The 20,187-nt window shown below is 38.8% G+C and overlaps 1 protein-coding gene across 2 annotated transcripts; it reads left to right on the forward strand.

Annotated features, from left to right (window-relative positions):
• The first annotated feature begins 1,366 nt into the window (after positions 1-1,366).
• Positions 1,367-19,636, forward strand: LOC110166457 (receptor-type tyrosine-protein phosphatase C-like). Of its 2 annotated transcripts, XM_055165164.1 has the most exons (12): positions 1,367-1,435; positions 1,518-1,637; positions 5,597-5,641; positions 6,948-7,202; positions 8,496-8,726; positions 10,346-10,474; positions 12,007-12,132; positions 12,213-12,344; positions 13,729-13,890; positions 15,309-15,517; positions 17,301-17,361; positions 18,472-19,636. In XM_055165164.1, the coding sequence occupies exons 2-12, from the start codon at positions 1,586-1,588 to the stop codon at positions 18,594-18,596; spliced, it is 1,527 nt and encodes a 508-aa protein (XP_055021139.1). In that variant the 5' UTR covers positions 1,367-1,435; positions 1,518-1,585; the 3' UTR covers positions 18,597-19,636. The 2 variants fall into 2 exon arrangements, with proteins under 2 accessions (XP_055021139.1, XP_020787356.2); XM_020931697.2 differs by having other exon boundaries at positions 1,420-1,637.
• Positions 19,637-20,187: the final 551 nt, after the last annotated feature.

Here is a 20,187-nt window from a genome sequence, read left to right on the forward strand (position 1 = left end):
TCATGTGAAGCCCAAAAGAGCAGAGGACACTTCCTTTGTGAGTGTCTCTTCTCTCTCCTCTCTCTCTCTCCTCCCTCTCTTTCTCCCCTCTCTCTATTCTCTCTGTTCTCTCTCTTTCTCTTCTCTCCTCTCTCTCTTCTGTCTGTTCTTTCTGTTCTCTCCTCTCTCTTCTCTCTCTCTTTCTCCTGTGTCTCTCTTCTTTGTCTTCTCTCCTCTCTTCTCTCTGTTCTCTCTCTTTCTCTTCTCTCTGATCTCTTTCTCCTCTCTCTCTTTCTCCTCTTTCTCTTCTCCTGGTTCTCTCTCTGTTTCTCCTCTCTCTCTTCTTTCTCATCTATGTTCTCTCTCTATCTCCTCTCTCTCTTCTCTCTCTTCTCTCTTTCTTCTCTCTCCTCTCTCTCTTCTGTCTGTTCTTTCTGTTCTCTCTGCTGTCTCTCTCTCCTCTCTCTCTTTCTCCTCTCTCTCTATTCTTTCTGTTCTCTCTCTTTCTGTTCTCTCCTCTCTCCTCTCTCTTCTCTCTCTCTTTCTCCTGTGTCTCTCCTCTTTGTCTTCTCTCCTCTCTTCTCTCTGTTCCCTCTCTTTCTCTTCTCTCTGATTTCTTTCTCCTCTCTCTCTCTTTCTCCTCTTTCTCTTTTCTTGGTTCTCTCTCTCTGTTTCTCTTCTATGTTCTCTCTCTATCTCCTCTCTCTCTTCTCTCTGTTTTTCTGTTCTCTCTCTCCTCTCTCTCTTCTGTCTGTTCTCCCTGTTCTGTCTCCTCTCTCTCTTTCTCCTCTCTCTCTATTCTTTCTGTTCTCTCCTCTCTCTTCTCTGTTCTCTCTCTCTTTCTCCTGTGTCTCTCCTCTTTGTCTTCTCTCCTCTCTTCTCTCTGTTCCCTCTCTTTCTCTTCTCTCTGATTTCTTTCTCCCCTCTCTCTTTCTCCTCTTTCTCTTCTCTTGGTTCTCTCTCTCTCTGTTTCTCCTCTCTCTCCTCTTTCTCTTCTATGTTCTCTCTCTATCTCCTCTCTCTCTTCTCTCTGTTCTTTCTGTTCTCTCTTCTCTCTCTTTCTCTTCTCTCTGTTCTCTTTCTTCTCTCTCTTCTTTCTCTCTTTCTCTTTTTTAAACTGCTCTTTTCTGGCGGTTCGTTTGAAGCGGTCGGTGGGAGGAGCCAAATTAACACCAGCGGAAGTTGAATTTACACTAGAGGAAGTTGAATTAACACTGACTCTGGCAAATAACCCCGACTCCAACCCCCCACTTAACTTTCAAATACTTAAAATAACTTTTATAATATTATAATAACTTTCTCATGTGAAGCCCAAAATAGCAGAGGACACTTCCTGTTTGTTTGTTTGTGTGTGTGTGTGTGTTTTATTGTGTGTGTGTGTGTGAGTCATCATCGCCCCCCCACAGCCCCGACTGAAGCTGAAGCAGGTTTGAGGTTCAAGTCCAGGAAGCAGCAGGTGAGAAGAAAACGGCGCATTTTCTGTGTGTAACTCCTGATCAAACCCGATTCGTTTTTGAGTCTTTTTATTTCTTTTGTAGTTTTTTTTTTTCTTCCGTTTTCGTCGTTGTACGGTGCGGTTTCTTCCTCACCTCTGGACGTGGCACAGATGGGTGCCCTCTCCCTCCTCCTCTGGGCCGGGGTCATCGCTCTGAGCACCTGTAAGTACCACATTTAACCCAGACTGAACTAACGTGAGGCTTCGTTTCAAAATTTTAACTTAGTCACAGCAAATCTTTATATTTTTCTCTTCACTTGTTTTCATTCATTCAAAAGAGCTCTGTCTATGTAATTGTTGCAAAAATATATGAAAATGAAAATCCGTGTGTCATTCGTTCATTCGTTTTTCAAAATAAAACCAAAAATAAGAAAAGAAAAAAAAAACTATTTTCTTCATTATTTGTCTCCAAAACCAAAATGAAAAAACAGACAATGATTTGTTTTTTTTCAGTTTTCGATTTTGTGTTTAAATGAAAAATGGTAAAAAAAAAAAAAAAGGACAAAGGACTGAACCAGGTCTAAAACAGGACTAAAGCAGGACTAAACTGTTTTCAGTCCCAGTCGGTCTGGTCCCGGTCTCAGTCCCGGTCTCAGTCCCAGTCTCAGTCCTGTTCTCAGTCACATAATGGTCCCAGTCTTAGTCCCGGTCTCAGTCTCGGTCTCGGTCTGGTCCCAGTCTCAGTCCTGATCTGGTCCCGGTCTCAGTCCTGGTCTTGGTCTGGTCCCGGTCTCAGTCCTGATCTGGTCCCCGTCTCAGTCCCGGTCTCAGTCCCAGTCTCGGTCTGGCCCCGGTCTGGTCCCGGTCTCAGTCCCGGTCTTGTCCTGGTTTCAGTCCTGGTCTGGTCCTGGTCTGGTCCCGGACCTGGTTTAGACCTAGTTCGGTCCGTTATCCATTTTTTTTCCATTTTTCATTTAAACACAAAATCAAAAACTGAAAAAACAAATCATTATCTGTTTTTTTTTTTCCATTTTGGTTTTAGAGACAAATAATGAAGAAAATAGTTGTTTTTTTCTTTTTCTTATTTTTGGTTTTATTTTGAAAAACGAATGAACGAATGACACACGGATTAAACGTGGCCTCTTTTTGACACACATTCAACTTTTGTTTATTTATTTATTTTAGTAATTCACTTTTTTACGCTGTAAGTTTTGGAAAACAGTACCTTAAGTAGAATTATCAGAATGTTCTTTGTCGTGTGGAAAAAAGGGATCCTTCAGAGTTTGAAGTTAAAAAATATTTCTTATTTATTCAACAATTTTCTGTTGTGCGTTGACGTTTGTGGATGTGTAGGTGTTTTTTCAGCATTTATTCCACGTAACTTCAATCTTAAAAGAAATAAAATAGAAAAAAAAATAAGTTTGTTTTTTAAATTTGAAAAATGTTTCAATTCAAATTTGAAATAAAAATATAATATCTGTATTTTCTTCATAATTCCATGTATCTTTCGTCATATTTTTTGTTTTCTGTGTTTGTTTAAAATGTAGAAAAAAGTAAAGAAAGAAAAAAAAAAAAACACAAAATGAGAAAGTGAAAGTGAAGCCAAAGACAAAGTCGTTTGCACCTCTGACACTTTTTTTTTCTTAAAGTCAAACCTCAGAGAAGAAAAGTCAGAGCTTAAGATTTCCTGTCTCTGTACCACAAACACACAACACACTTACATAACACAACACAACATACATACACACATACACACAGACACACACAGAAACACACAACACACTCACATAACACAACACAACATACACACTGACATAACATAGACGCACACACAACATACACATACACACACACATAGACACACACACCTTGTATCCACACACACCACACGCACACACACAGACACAACACAGATGCACACATACACACACATGCATATACACACACAACGCACACACACCGACACACGCACACACACACACACACACACACCTTGTATGTGCACGCAGACCCACAGACACACCACACACACACACACACACACAACACACACACATACAGCCTGTACGTGCACACACACATACACCCTGTACGTGCACACATACACACATACACACACACACACACATTGTACGTGCACACATACGCACACACACACCTTGTACACACACACACACACACCTTGTACGTGCACACACACCTTTTATGTACACACCACACACACACACACACACAAGCATACACTTTCTACGTGCAAATACACACACGGCGAAAGGTGTGTAGGTACATTCAAACTATAAATGTCTCTACAATTTAATAAACACAATGGATTCATTTAATGCCGTGTTATGGAACCTTCCAGGCAAAGCAATAACAGCATCTCCACAGAGACAATAGTTGGTGAAGTCTCCACGGGAAAAGTTTCATAGTGAGCTTTTAATTTTACAATTTTGTACAGAAAAATGTCCCTTTTCTATCTAACAAAGCACGAGGATTATGAGACTCGTTTAAAAGACAGAATATTTTGTTTTTGTAAATTGTTAATCGCTATAGCAACAGCTCTTATTTCTCATCATTCTGACACCCGTGGAAATAGAAACATCACACTGGGTCTACATATATTTATATCTGTATTTAGCTGCTTTTTGAATAGACAATAGGAGACGTGATGGTGGGTCTTCCCCTGGTCCCTGTGACTTTGCTGTGATGTTCTGGGTGCATCTCTGATCTGCTAAACCCACATCCTGCCTGTGCCTCTGTTCTTTCTTCACGCTCACAACAGGGCACCAGCCTCATATCTATGTCTATTTTGTAGTATTCATTGTAAAAAGTGGAAAAAGTGCTCAACTGTTGGTATTTTGTGGCCATATCACTTTGTCAAAGCCTGATCCCGTCAGATCTCAGAAGCTCAGCAGGGCCGGTGTCCTGTTTAAACACCGTCGATTTGAGCTCCCGAAGCAGAAGTGAAGTAACAAGTCTCATTTGGTTTTAGGCAAGACACTTCACCCACATTGCCTAGTATGAAAGTGGTGTGTTTGTGAGTGATGGTGGTTAGGTTTGGTCGCTTTATTCATACCTGTAGGTAAATTTGTTTTGCAGATTTGAGCGGCTGGTCCCACATTTCACATTTAATTCATCCACATTATGAACAATAAACACATATAAAACACAATTACAAAATAAAGTGTTACCAAGCTCTTGTGCAGAACGGTTTGTTCCATAAACAATTACCATATTTTCCACACTATAGGGTGCACTTAAAAGCCTTATAATCCAGAGCGTCTTATATATGAATTTATTGGGGTGTATTAGTACGACTTTAGTAAACTACAAAGTCGCTCCACTTGCAGCATTACGGCTCCCGTAGTCAGGAGCATCAGGAGTAATACATACTGTGATTCCTTTTAATATCAAAATGCACCTGTCAAGAGACGCGCTCACAACGCCCACTTTAAACTCAAGGCTGTTATAAAGTGAAAGTGCGTTTAGCTGCGTGGGAGCAGTGGATGAGAGAAGGAGAACACACATTCACCAAGACAGAGAGACAGCGCCGAGCCACCTACGCCACGATCTGCCAACGGATCGTGGACGCCCGGGCTAAGGATCAGTGTCAACTGTGGTCCGAGCTTTCACCAAGACCAGAATCATCACTGAACTGAACTCCAGGGAACAGTAACCACACTGACTCGGATAATGAAGAGAGGGATGTGGACGGGCTGTAATCGCCCAACTGTTTGAATTATTATGACTGTCAGTCTGCCACCACCGAGTGTGGAGTGAAGGAATAATGAACCGTAATGCTCTTTGGGTACGCCATTGCTCTGCCTGGAATGTTCCACAGTGTGACATTAAACATCTCTACTTGACATTTATTCAATTACAAGTGGTTTTAAAGCTCAAAAATACCTCGAAAAACGGACATTCTGACTGTGAGCGGGGTTGCCTCTCCACAGATCTGACCTGTAACTTGGTCTTGGTCTGGTCTCCATGAAGATAGAAAGTTTTAATGCCATACTATGAAACATTCCAGACAAAGCAATAACATCTCCACGGAGCATTTGACGGAGCCTCCACCAGAAAAGTTACACAACGCACCTTTTAACTTAACTTTTAATTGAAACTCGATCACGTTTTTGTTGAATCAAACATGAACATATTTTGTCCTTTTCTTTTTCATAACAGCACCAACAAGGACAACAGCAGAAGACCCCGATAAAGATCTACCGTGTAAGTACTTCCTGTATTCGTAATGTATAAAAGTACTTTGTTATTATTTCTCAAACTGTGGTACTTCGAAATCTTCTTGTTTTTTGCTTCTTGTGTTTCTCCTCCTCAGTTATTTAATGTCTCTTGCCCCTGTTACAGATATATTGTCTAAGCAGCTAAGTATTTTATTGTCAGAGAATCAGGAAGGGTACTGTTAGCATGCTAGTAGCTGACATCAACATTAAGAATTGTGAAAAGCTCTTAAAAACTCATTGCGGTGAATACACGTATCCCGAATTTCGGACTTACGATCATTGCACAATGCATACTGGGAAGAATTTTCTGAAAAAGTGAGACGTTTTGGTCTCTTTGCAGTGGAAGGTGTTTCTTGGTGAACAGCTGGTGCCTTTCGCTTTAACATTGACTTTTTAAAGGGAGGGATCGGGATTTTGCTTTGTTGTCGCTCCACATTCAAAATGTTCACTGTAAACTCGGCATGATTTCTTAGGCAGTCAAAGATTTGGTTCTTCCTGTGGATCAATCCTGCCCATCGCCTTCACCTTTCACTATTTTTCAATTCCGTTGCAAAGGGAAACAGGTTCAACGGAGGTTTGCAGTCACACAGATCTCATTCCCTTTTGCATTTATGAAGTTCGCAAACTTCCAAAGCCCATTTCTCGAGCCGTTTTCCACTGTTAGGATCCAACAACCACACAATTAACGATGTCCGAATCCCAAAACTAAAATATGACAATATCAGAACCAGAAACAAAAGTGATATGGTTCAAAAGACTTGAAAAGTCTGGCTTTGACAATAGACACATCCCACTGGGAAAACAAACATGGGGGTTTGATGCTCACTTTTTCGGAAAATCCTTCCCAGTATGAATTGCGCGATAACTGGAAGTCCGAAAGGAGCTAGTTCTCTTTTTGATGATTTTATGACAGTAAAAAATACAGTTATAATTGATACTTTGCAGCTGATGTCAAAAAAATTTGCTGGGGATGTGAAGCTAACTGTAGGTGCTGCTCTGTCTGAAGCTTTGTTACATAATTTAGACTTAATCTGAGCCTTGTTTTAGCACATTTTGACCAGAAAGAAAAGGCTGAAACTCCAACATGTGACCAGATTTGTGTTCTTAAACAAGTCTCTCACGCATAAAATTAGAACCATGAAAATACGGTATTCAAATAAAGCTGTGTTCTCTTTAGGCTGCAGGACCAAGCTGCTGTGTGTGAATGTTCATGTATGATCGCTCATAAGAAGCTAAAAAGTCCAAATATGTTTCCAGCCTCATGCCAGTGTGTTTGATATTCTGTGCTGCAGGTGAATTCGAAGTTCAGCCTGTACAGTTTGGTCTCCAGATCGGACTAAAAAATCCCAAACGTAGGAAATTCAACGTGACCGTATCTGAACAAAATGGAGATGTTATTGAGAGACAGTTCAGCATATCAACCCAGAGCATCACGAGACTGAAGCCTTGTACTGAATACACGGTCAGACTCCAACGAGCAGGAGGAGTGACGTGTACAGGCACAGATAATGTCACCACCGCCATCAGAGCCACCACCACCAACATGAGTGAGTAATGCAACTTCTGCTTTGTTCATTAATTCATTAAAGACAAATGTTCAAATTCAAAAATTAACTTTTCATTTATAGATTTATTCACAGTGGAAAAAAGTACCAAAAACATTTACCACAAGTAAAAGTACTGTTACTTAAAGGCACTGTACCAGATTTTTGTCATGTACAGTACATAAATGCTGTAAAACCAACTTTTAGGATCTAATTGTAAAGTGTTTTTATCATCTATGAATTAGGAAGTAACTCATTGTGGTGAATAATAAAGATGATCAGAATGTATTTGGACTGATGCAGTGCAACAGTTTAAAATTATGTAGTTATAATAGTTCTACTTTTTATGTTTTAAAAAAATACTATTGTGCTAGAAACTACAAGTAGTATTTGGACTACTGCTACTGCTGTTACCACCACTACTACTACCACTGTTACTACTACTGTCATAACTACCAACATTGTTGGGTGTAATGCGTTACAGTAACATAACCACTTCCAGTTTGGTGCAATGATACTTTTCTGTGTACGTGGGCCGTTCCCCGCCCTGGGGGATGTGACGTAGTTGGGGAGGACTGAGGACCCCCAAGAGCAAGGGGCCTGTTCCCAGGGAGGGCGGCGAAGTGGCGAGGTCCGGGCAGGAAGAGCTGTAAAGCAGTCGGAGCATCTTGCCACCATCACCTTGAGCCTTTCCTGGCCACCCAGAGCCGGTCATGGTGCACTGCATTGACCTTTGGCTCCTGTTTCAGATTGGTCGTCCTTTCTCCTCCAAGTTGAATCCCCCGGGGAGACTGCGCGGACCCCACCCATTTACCTCTTGAACTTCAACTTCAAAGTTCTTCTCAACTTTCCCCGACAGTTCTTGTCGACTGTCGGTCTCGTGCCATATTTAGCCTCAGATGGAGTTTACCACCAAACAGTTACTAAAGTTACTTTCCATAGACGGTAACAAAAAAAGTTAGGGATTACTTTTAAGATTAAGAAGTAATGAGTAACAAGCAAACTTTTTTAAAGTATCTTCCCCAACACTGACCACCTTATCCTACTTCTACAACTATCTGTTACTATACACTTACTACAACAAGAAAAATCTTATTTAACACAAAGTGGAAACATAATCTGTTTGAAAAATCCCTCAGTCATCCAGGTAGAATCCATGTTAATCCAACTTAATCTGTACGTTCACTGTACTATTACTACCACCACTACTACTACTACTACTACTACTACTACTACTACTACTACTACTACTACTACTACATGTCATTACTATTTGTTTGTTTTTGCCTGTTCCAGAACCAGGAGACTTCATGTTTGCTCCACACTCTGTTGGAAAAATCTCCATTAACACAAAGTGGAAGCTGACATGTTCAGATGTGTCTGCACTGGGAGCTGAGGCTCAACTCTGTCCAGGAGCTCCACAGACCTGCTGCGTCAGTGTCACCAATCAAGACCTCTGCTCGAACCTCAGCGTAACATTCAACAACCCCAGATGTCCCTTCACAGACACCGTACCTCTCCCTGCTGGTTTGTGATCACACTGTCACTTAGTGGATGTAAACAGAAGTAGGGCCATTCCACACCAAATTTCCAAATGTCCCTGCTCGACCATTTCAGATTTGACTGAAAAAATTCTAGAAGGTTCACTCACTTTCCAATAGAAAAAGTCCCAAATTTTAGCTCCCAACTCCTTATAGTTTTGTCATTAAACAAAATATTTTGTCCACTTCCCCCTGACCTGTTTTGAGCAGAGTTTTCTGAAGAGCCACTTTCAGATTGATGCATCTAAAAAACTATTTAAGGTCAGTCCTTCAAATTTTCAACAGTTAAAATTTGTCAACCGTACTTGTAGAATCTGAACTTTTACACATGTGCTTTTGGTTTATCACAGATTTCTGGGGGTTTGAACTTGTTTGAAAATTCTACTCTTCAAATCTGAGGGCATATTTAAAGGACTGTGGAAAGTGCAATTTCAAAAACAGAGGTTTGATATTGAAGATACACCTTCCCACAAAGGCTGTGGACTTTGTTTTTAAAACTGATGAATGTTCTAGAAGATATTAAGTATTAAAAAAGGAAAAAAATAAAATAACAGCACCCACCAACATAAAATGGACTGTTTTAGAAAGACTAGATGTCTGTTTTTAAATCTTTCATGGACTATGAATGCACTTTCAGAAGTTAAGAAAACCCTTGAAACTTTGAAGGACCGACGTTAAATAGTTTTTTAGATACAGCAATCTGAAATTGGCTCCTCGGGAAACTCTGCTCAAAACAGGTCAGGGGGGAGTTGACAAAATATTTTTTAATGACAAAACTATAAGAAGTTGGGACTTTTCCTTTTGGAAAGTGAGTGAACCTCCTAGAATTTTTCAGTCAAATCTCAGATGTTCGAGAGATTTGCCGTGGAATGACCCAGAACTTTTGTTGCTGTGATTTTTTTTAAACAAATATACATAATTAAATTCATATAGTTGGCTGTCACTTGCTCTGGAGGTTTTAATGTATTGCCTGAAATGCACCATATACTTGTATATAAAATTACAGGTTTTATAGTAAAAATTATATTAAATTATTAACACATTACATTAAAAAATTAAATGCAGTATTGTGAGCTTGCTTGTCTTTCCACAGATCTGAACTGTATCTTGGTCTGCTTTTTTCCATGGAGAAAGATATCTAAGTTTAATGCCATATCGCGGAACAGGAAACACAATAACATCTCCATGGAGACAAGCAAGTGGCAGAAAAGTAACATAGTGTACCTTTAATCTGGCTGATACTTTCTGAAAAGCTGTGATTTTCTCCACTGTGAGATTGACAGTTTTATATTTTCTTGTGGCCGAGGAACCGGTGTAGAGTCCACCACCTTCTTGTCTCCGTGGAGATGTTATTGCTTAACCCAGAATGTTCCATAGTATGACATTAAACATGTCGATCTCCATGGAGACGAGCAGGTGAAGGATGTGCATTTTCTAGGTATTTTCTTAACGATTAAAGAAACAAACAAAAACTTACATGGTGACAAATAAATGGTGGACCTCCCACACCAGAAAAGTTACACATTGTGCCTTTACGTAGCAGTTTTTTAGATTTATAACACAGCCTATGTTAGGATTAAATGTTTTCTTTAATGTCTGTTGCAGAAACGTTTCTAAGTGTGGCAAACCTGAACCAAAAAGTGACCAAATATGCAAATGGACATCCACTAGAAATCAAGTTTATAACCCCACTGCCTAAAAAATGTAACCTAACGACTGATTACAACTGTGTAGGTGAGTTATACACACACACACACACACACACACGCACACACACACACACACACACACACACACACACACACACACACGCACACGCACACGCACACGCACACGCACACGCACAAACGATTTAATTGTTGTTAAGAAACTGTTTTAGTTTTTTTTAGTTTTTAGCACTGAAGCGTTCCATCCATTTGCTCGACTCTTGAGCCGATGCTTCAAGGCGCATCATTGGCTCCACTGCGCCATCAAGTGCATAAAAAAATTTATAACAGACAGAGTGAAAATAGAACAATCGACATGATCATCGAGGTTCTCATGGAAAGATTTATACTGAATAAATGAATGATTAAATATTTGAATGTTTGTGATTCAGATATAAAATATATATAATATAAATGTAAACTGTGAATTTATTAACATGGAATCTGTGTTCATGATATAATGGTCGGGTTAAAAGAAAAAGTAGGAGCAAATTGGACATAGAGATGTAATGTGTCTGTGACACTGTGTTGTCAAATGTGTGTATTTAGTAATAATGTTTATTTAATGACATCATTATTACTATAAAACTTATTAGGAGATATTAGCTCAAAATGTTCCCAAACAGGGGAAATATTATATTTTCTTGCAGCTCCATCGCAAAAAAAAAAATTAAATAAAAATTATAATTTCTTATGTTTTGAATCACGAACCACTTCCTGAACCGCTACTACTACTACTAGTACTGTTATTACTACTACTGTACTACTGCTACTACTACTACTAGTACTGTTATTACTACTACTGTACTACTGCTACTACTACCGCTATTATTACTATTACTATTTTTACTACTGTTACTACTATTACTACTACTGCTACTACTACTACTGCTATTATTACTATTACTACTATCACTACTACTGCTACTACTACTACTTCTGTTACTACTACTACTGTTATTACTATTACTACTACTGCTACTAGTACTGCTATTATTACTACTACTATTACTACAACTGCTATTACTACTACTCCTGCTACTACTACTACTGCTATTACTACAACTACTACTACTGCTACTACTACTACTACTACTACTGCTACTGCTACAACTACTACTCCTGCTACTACTACTATTACTATTACTACTATTACTACTACTACTGCTACTACTACTACTACTACTGCTACTTACATAAACACATTTCCTTTCTCTGAAAAAAACAAACAAAAAACATAAAAATTGTAGCACTGTCACAAAAATGTACTGCTGTGTTTTAAAACTCCACACACCTTCACTAGAATCATTTGGATAATTTCAGCCCTGGAATTGCTGATCTCTGCTAAACTAAAAGTAAAAGGTGCAGGAACAGAGCAGTTTGAGGTTCGGAGATGCAGACAGACTAAAAATAAAGTGTTACTCAAATGTGTGGGAATGAAAACAGAACACAAGTTCAGGTCTGTTTTTGTGGAGCTAACAACATTCCAACATGGTTTAACTCTCACAAGAGTCCATTTTGTGTAATATAGAACCTTTAACTCTTTCTTATTGTCTTCAGATACAAAAAATATTTACAAGGCGTTATCTGCGCTGGAGCCGTTTAAAAAGTACACATGCGTTGGGAATATAACTAATGAAAAATTTAGCACTAAAACTGACCCAATCGAAGTGGACACCGACTGCAGTAAGGACCTCACTATTTTTAATCTTACAGAAGTGTGTGAGTTAACGTGATTCAAATATATGCAATACATTTTTCAACAGATCTTCATTCATTGGAAATATCATCAACTTCGACTGAAAATTCCACTTCTCTCCAGTGGAAACCAAAAACCAAGAACTGCAATGTAACACTTCTCAAGCCTAAACTAAAATACAAGTGTACATGTACGTATGGTAAGTATAATTTTGGTATGAATCATTTCACATTCTGATGATTACTTCTGACTATTATATTTTTATTTATATATTTATTTAATTTTATTTATTTATTTTTCTTTACTGCCGCTGTGAGTGAATAAAAAGCTGAACTGGTGCATAGTTTCAGCCATCCCAGATTATTTATAATTTTTGTGTAATAATAATACTAATAAACTAATAATAATAATAATAATAATAATAATTATTATTATTATTATTATTATTATTATTATTATTACATATTTTATTAATTAATTAATTTTATTTTTTTATCATTATTTCTATTTTTTATTTTTTATTTTTTACTGATGACTAAATATGTAAAATAAATTAATAATAAAAATAATAAATAATAAAATAAATAAAAATATATAAAGATTTTATTTGACAAACTGAATCTTGGCCAGTAGGGAAATGCAGATGGCTCATGCGGCACTGTACAAGCAGAGCCGCTTTAAAGTCTCTGAGCCACAGGGGGCAGTGCAGAGACCTGAGACCAGGACTTATGTGCTCGTACTTCCTGGTTCAAGTCAGGACCCGAGCTGCAGTGTTCCGGATGATGAGAGTGAGAGGCCGTTGCAGGAGTCTATCCTACTGGAGACAAACGCATGGATAAGTCTCTCCAAGTTTGATTTAGACAGTAAAACTGTGATTTTTGCTATGTTTTTTTAGATGGTAAAAGTCTGCAGATGTTATTGATTTGATGTGGCTGTTAAAGTTCCAATCTGAGTCCATTATTACCCCAAAATGTCTTGCTTGATTTGAAGGTTTCAGAGAGAGAGACTGGAGGAGACTGCTGACACTGTCTCCCTGTTTCTGTGGGCCAAACACTATGACTTGTGTCTTGTCTGAGTTTCGCCGGAGAAAGTTTTAGTTGTCACTGTTAACCCTCTCAGGCTCAAATTAATTTTTAGTATCAGGAAAAATCTGATATTTGGGGAAAATTATAATATGGGGTAGTAATATACAATTCTGACTTTTTTATCCTTTGTAAACAAAAAAAGTATTTTGCACTTCTGGCCGTTTGCGTGGAGCTGTTCTTGCACAATCTGCATCGTCCACGTTTATCAACATGGATGGGAGAAAAGGCTCCTGAGTAAAAAAGCTCATAAAATATGGATGTGGAGTAAGTAGGTACTTGGAATTTAGCTGTTGCAAATCTGCAACGCCTGCCTGGAGAGGGTTAAAACCAGGAATATAGAAAAACCTTTTTAACTGTCCAACAGATACCTTTAGAAAAGCAGTTTTTCTTTTTTCACCAGCACGTTTGATCTGACTCCTGTAAATGCACAGGTGTTTACAGAGCCTGATGCTGGTTTGTGCTTTATATAAATGTGTCATGTCTTCACTGTTTTCACAGACTGGTGGCACAGGAAGTTTTCTGAAGAAATGTCTTCTGAACAAAAGTGCACTGTGAAAGGACTGGAAGCATGGACCAGATATGACTGTAAGATCCAGACCTTCTATGATGAAGACATTGAGCTCAAGCAACATGAAAAAACAGTCCGGACCGAAGCTGGAAGTAAGTGCACCAACTGCAGTTTAGAATTTAGATCTTGTGCAAAAAAACATATTTTCATTATTTTAAACTGAATGTAGTTAGACTTTACTAGTTTAAAAAAATGTAGTCTGCTGGTTTAAAAAGAGAATTAAAGTCTCTACCCGACCAGGGCCTTGAGCTGCAGATAGAGGAAACACACAGTTCAGTCACTGAGCTGCAGAGGCTGCACTAGCACTGATTAATTATGGATAATCTGTGTATCATTCGTTCATTTGTTTTTCAATATAGAACCAAAAATAAGAAAATGAAAATGCAACTATTTTCTTTAATTTCATTATTTGTCTAAAAAAAACAAAATGAAAAAACGGATAACATTTGTTTTTTCAGTTTTCAATTTTGTGTTTAAATGAAAAATGGAAAAAACGGATAACGGACGTTTCCCGGTTCCGTGACTTCTGTAACTGTGATGCCAAACTGAACCAGGACTGAATCAGGACTAAACCGTTTCAGTCCTGGTCTGGTCCCAGTCTCAGTACTGGTCTCAGTCCTGGTCTGATCTCAGTCTGGTCCCGGTCTTCGTCCCGGTCTCAATTCTGGTCTGGTCCCGGTCTCTGTCCCAGTCTTAGTCCCGGTCCTGGTCCCAGACTCAGTCCTTGTCTGGTCCCGGTCTAAGTCCTGGTCTCAGTCCTTAGTCTGGTTCCAGACCTTGTTTAGTCCTGGTTCAGTCTTGGCTTAGTCCTTTTGCTGCACAAAAGTCCGTTATCGTAGTTTAAGTCACGTAAACAGGAAACGCCCGTTATCAGTTTTTTCCATTTTTCATTTAAACACAAAATTGAAAACTGAAAAAACAAATGTTATCCGTTTTTTCATTTCATCAATCCTGCCCATCACCTTCACCTTTACTATTTTTCAATTCCGTTGGGAAGAGAAACAGTTTGAACGGAGGTTTGCAGTCACACACATCTGATTCTCTTTTGCATTTATGAAGTTCGCAAACAAATTTCTCGAGTCGTTTTCCGCTGTTAGGATCCAACAACCACACAATTATGATATCTGAATCCCAAAACTAAAATATGACAATATCAGAACCAGAAACAAAAGACTTGAAAAGATCGACTTTGACAATAGACACATCCCACTGGGAAATCAAACATGGAAGTTTGATGCTCACTTTTTCAGAAAATCCTTCCCAGTATGGACACCGCAATGACCGGAAATCCGAAATTTGTGATGCATGTTTTCACATCTGCTGCCCGCGTCCAACCAGGGAGAAAAACCAACAAAAATGTTGAAATGAAAGATTTTCAGTGAGATCTTATATATATATATTAATAATAATATAATTACATTACCTGTGTTTTAGTGAAGTGTGTGCTCTGATCTGTAAATGTAAATGTAAATGTAAATGTAAATGTAAATGATTTGGTCTTTTGTTGCAGCTCCAGATAACCCTGGGAAGTTGATAGTGTATTTGACAGAAAATAACTCCATCCTCGTGAACTGCAGTGGGACAGTTAATTTTAGGGGTCCAATGCAAAAATACAAAGCCGTTCTCAAAGATGACCAAAAAAATACTAAAGTGTTAGAAAGTCACAAGTGCCATTTTAACTTCAGAGATCTAAAGTTCTCCAGCACCTACGTCGTGGAGGTCAGTACATCTGAAGTTACACACTGTGTTCATGTTTGTATTAATACTACTACTACTACTGCTATTACTGCTACTACTACTACTACTACTATTACAACTACTACTGCTATTACTAGTACTGCTACAACAACAACTACTACTACTACTGCTATTAGAACTACTACTGCTATTACTTGTACTGTTATTACTACTACTACTACACTGCTATTACTACAACTGCTACTACTATTACTACTACTACTACAACAACAACTAGTGCTGCTACTATTACTATTACTACACTACTACTGCTGCTACTACTACTTATACTCCTACTATTACTATTACTATTACTATTACTACTACTGCTACTGCTAATGTTACTATTACTGCTACTGCTACCACAACTGCAATTACTACTACTGCTGTACTACTACAACTACTACTACTACTACTACTACTACTACTACTACTACTACTACTACTACTACTACTACTATTACTATTACTATTACTATTACTACTACTACTACTACTACAACTGTTACTGCTAGTACCACTACTACTGCTATCACTGCTACTGCTATTATTACTATTACTATTACTGCTACTGGACCCGGTCAAGCAGAAGTAAACATCAAGTCCAAAAATTCAAGTTAATTCATCTGATATAAAAATGTATTGAACAGATACATATGTACTCTAGTTTATGAAACTGTTGACCTTTTTTCTGTACCATTTTTGGTTCTAAAGTTCCATATGTTTTAAACAGACCATGTATGAAACATGGAACAAAAATTATTTCCCAAATTTCAAAGACCTGAAAATCATGTAAATAAATGGATGTATTTCATCATATCTTGTGTTATTCCATCTTTGAACTGTTGATGAAGGTACATGATTTTTAAAAAAAAAAAAAAAAGGATTTAAATGATAAAAATTTGCTTGGAAGGACTGACATATTTTATAGAAATAGTTTCTTTCATTTTGAAGTAATATTAAAGTATTCAGAAGAAAAAAGCGACAAATTGATGTAAAATCCTGCACCTTCTACTTGTTTGAACAATTTTCCCTCCGTTACTTTTCCCTCCGTTACCATGACCTTTCTTAATAAAAAATCTCATGAGTCAAAAAGTAAGAGGTTTTTCAGCCTAATCTTGTACCATATGGTAGAAAACTATATGAAGCAAATATTCAAACCAGTTTGTTAAGGATATGTAAGTGAGAACCAAGAGTTATCACTGTTTGGATTTATTGCCCAAAAAGTGCAGCATTTTTCATTCCCTCCGTTACTGACATGAGTTTTGAAATTTTTTGTCAACAACTTGAAAGAATATCACAGGTTTAACTTGACCCTGTTGGAGTGTAACTCTTTCCTACATTCTGATACTTTACTTATTTCAATAGTTCCTCTAGTTTCTGAATAAGAGACATTTGAATGTCAAAAATCTGCCCCTGTTTCCCTCCGTTACCACTTGACCAGACCCTGCTGCTACTACAACTACTGCTATTACTACTGCTGCTACTACTACATTACTGCTACTATTAGTATTACTACTGCTACTTCTTACGTAAACAAATTTCCTTTCTCTGAAAAAACAAACAAAAAAACATAAAAATTTTAGTACTGTCACAAAAATGTACCAAAAACACTCTTACACCGACACAGCTGCCCACAATAACCATAGAGTACCACTAAATTTAATATCACGATACCGATATTTGGATATTTTAGCAAAACCCTATTGACTCCTATTACCTGTACTAGTACTACAACTACTAATATTATTGTTTTTGTCTTCAGGTCAAAGCCTTTAATGGTGAACATGAAAGTACCTCAAGTTACAAAACAGTGAACACTGGCTGTACGTATGATTCTTGTTTGGTTTGTGATTCGTGCTGGCAGTGTTGGGAAGGTTTTAAAATGTATTCCCCTACAGATTACAGATTACATACCTCAAAATGTAGTTTGTAATGTAATCCATTAAATTACTTAAAAGAGTAACGTAATCTGAATACTTTGGATTACTTGATATTGTTGTGCTTTTTAAAATGACATGAATGTACCAACCACATCCTGAAAATTCATGTTTGTTTTCTTCAAATTGGCTGAGCCCAAGTCTCCATGAACAGACTTTTGTTTTACTGTAGAGAAACAAAGACGAGGATCTGAACATAAGAAGTTTTATCTCTTAAAAGAAAATAAAAAGTCCAGTCATTCCTTAACCAGATTAAAAATATTATTGATAGAGAAATTATTTTTATATGTGAAATGAGAAATTTATATGAGTATGTCCACCTACTGTTAGTGTCATACTGTTTAGACCTGGTTTAGTCCTAGTTTAGACCTGGTTTAGTTCTGGTTTAGACCTGGTTTTCGACATAGTTTTACTCCTGGTTTAGTCCTGGTTTTAGTCCTGGTTTTAGTCCTGGTTTAGACATGGTTTAGAAATGGTTTTACTCCTGGTTTAGTTCTGGTTTAGTCCTGGTTTAGTCCTGGTTTAGACACAAATTTACTCCTGGTTTAGTTCTGGTTTAGTCCTGGTTTAGTCCTGGTTTAGACACGATTTTACTCCTGGTTTAGTCCTGGTTTAGTCCTTTTTTAGTCCTGGTTTAGACATGATTTTACTCCTGGTTTAGTTCTGGTTTAGTCCTGGTTTAGTCCTGATTTAGTCCTGATTTAGTCCTGGTTTAGTCCTGGTTTAGACATGATTTTACTCCTGGTTTAGTCCTGGTTTAGTTCTGGTTTAGACCTGGTTTAGCCCAAAATGTGAAAACGGGAAAATCCCGCCGTGTAATCCATTTATTTCAACAAAGTAACTGTAATCCAATTACCACTCACTGAAACAGTAACTGTAACTGAATACAGTTACTCATAATTTGTACTCTGATTACGTAACTCCAGTACATGTAATCTGTGTGCTGGTCTATGAGACGGCTGACTGATCTGTCTTTTCTGTCTTTTCTGTCTTCAGTCAATGACAAGGCTCTGATCGGTTTCCTGGTGTTCCTCATCCTCCTCACATCTGTGCCTCTGTTGTTGGTTCTGTACAAGATCTGTGTCCTGAACGTAGGAACTCACCGTGAATCCAGCCACTGATGCCCGTAGTTCTACTTTAAAGCTCCTGTTTTACGCAAAAGTGACTCTTGTGAACTTTAAGCCGTGTTAGAATGTTGTTACCTCCTCGAAAACAGACCTGGAGTTGTGTTTTGCTTCAGTCACACACGTTGGAGTAACTCTTTATTATTCATCTGTCTACATCTCCAAACCTCAAAATGCTCTGTTCCACCTTGTGATGTCATGAAGAGATAGTTACAAGGGTGTAAGTTTGGTGGAGCCACACTCTGCTGAATACTTAAACACTTTACTTTTTCCTTTTTTTTTCAAATTTTAACCTTTACACACTGTAAAGAGAAGAAAGAGCAGTGACCTCTCGAACTCTGTCACCAATGTCCCACAAAAAAATACACACAACCACGGTCTGTACAGTTTCACAGTTTCAAGATTCAATAAAACTTTCATTTTCCTTCATTTGACCCGCACTAATAAATCCATCTCAATAGGTACAGGTCAAAATTTACCCGAACCAGCCTCAGTGTCCAAAAATTTGTAGCACCTGTACAAAAGTATAACATTTTAAAATATTTTCATTTTTGTGTATTTTGGCAAAATGTAGGAAAAGTCATCACATTTCAGGATAAAGGAATGACACATAGGGTATTTTTACTACTGCTGAATGTCAAAACGGGTCAAGTTTGAACTGAATATTATATAAGAACATTTTGGGCTCTTGTGCAACAGAAAAACATTCCAGATAACAAATATATATAAATATATAAAATTCTTACTCTCAGAATAAACAAGCGCAATCAGAGAGAGCAACCTGGTCCCCCTGAGGCGTCGGTGGGGGCAGTTAATCTTCATTCACATGTTTGAGTAACTCTTTATTATTCGTCTCCAAACCTCAAAACGCTCTGGTCCACCTTGTGATGTCATGAAGAGGTAGTTTCAAGGGCGTGGATTTGGTCTCAGTTTTGGTGGAGCCACATTCTGCTGAATACTTCAACACATTACTTTTTTTTTTAGTATGTAAAGGTTAAAAACATTTTGGGCTCTTGTGCTACAGAAAAAAAGTACCCCGCCCGCTCACATCTCACCCGCACATACACCGCGCCTCACCCGTACACCTCACCCGCACCCGCCTCACCCCGAATGTACACCTCACCCGCACATACACCGCCCGCCTCACCCCGAATGTACACCTCACCCGCACACACCGCCCACCTCACCCCCGCCCGTCACCTCACCCGCACGTACACGCCTCACCCCTACACCCACCCGCACATACACCCTCACCCGCACGACACCGCCCACCTCACCCGCACGTACACCTCACCGCACATACACGCCCGCCTCACCCCGAACGTACACCTCACCCGCACATACACCGCCCGCCTCACCCCGAATGTACACCTCACCCGCACATACACCGCCCACGTCACCCCGAACGTACACCGCCCGCCTCACCCCGAACGTACACCTCACCCGCACGACCACCCGCCTCACCCGCCGACCCCGCCACCTCACCCGAATGTACACCTCACCCCACACGACCACCGCTGGCCTCACCTGCACATACACCACCCGCCTCACCCGCACGACACCTCACCCGCACGTACACCACCCACCT

This window comes from Boleophthalmus pectinirostris, unplaced genomic scaffold (assembly GCF_026225935.1).
Source record: "Boleophthalmus pectinirostris isolate CB_2022bp ecotype Guang Dong unplaced genomic scaffold, ASM2622593v1 HiC_scaffold_7, whole genome shotgun sequence".
Lineage (NCBI taxonomy): Eukaryota > Metazoa > Chordata > Actinopteri > Gobiiformes > Gobiidae > Boleophthalmus > Boleophthalmus pectinirostris.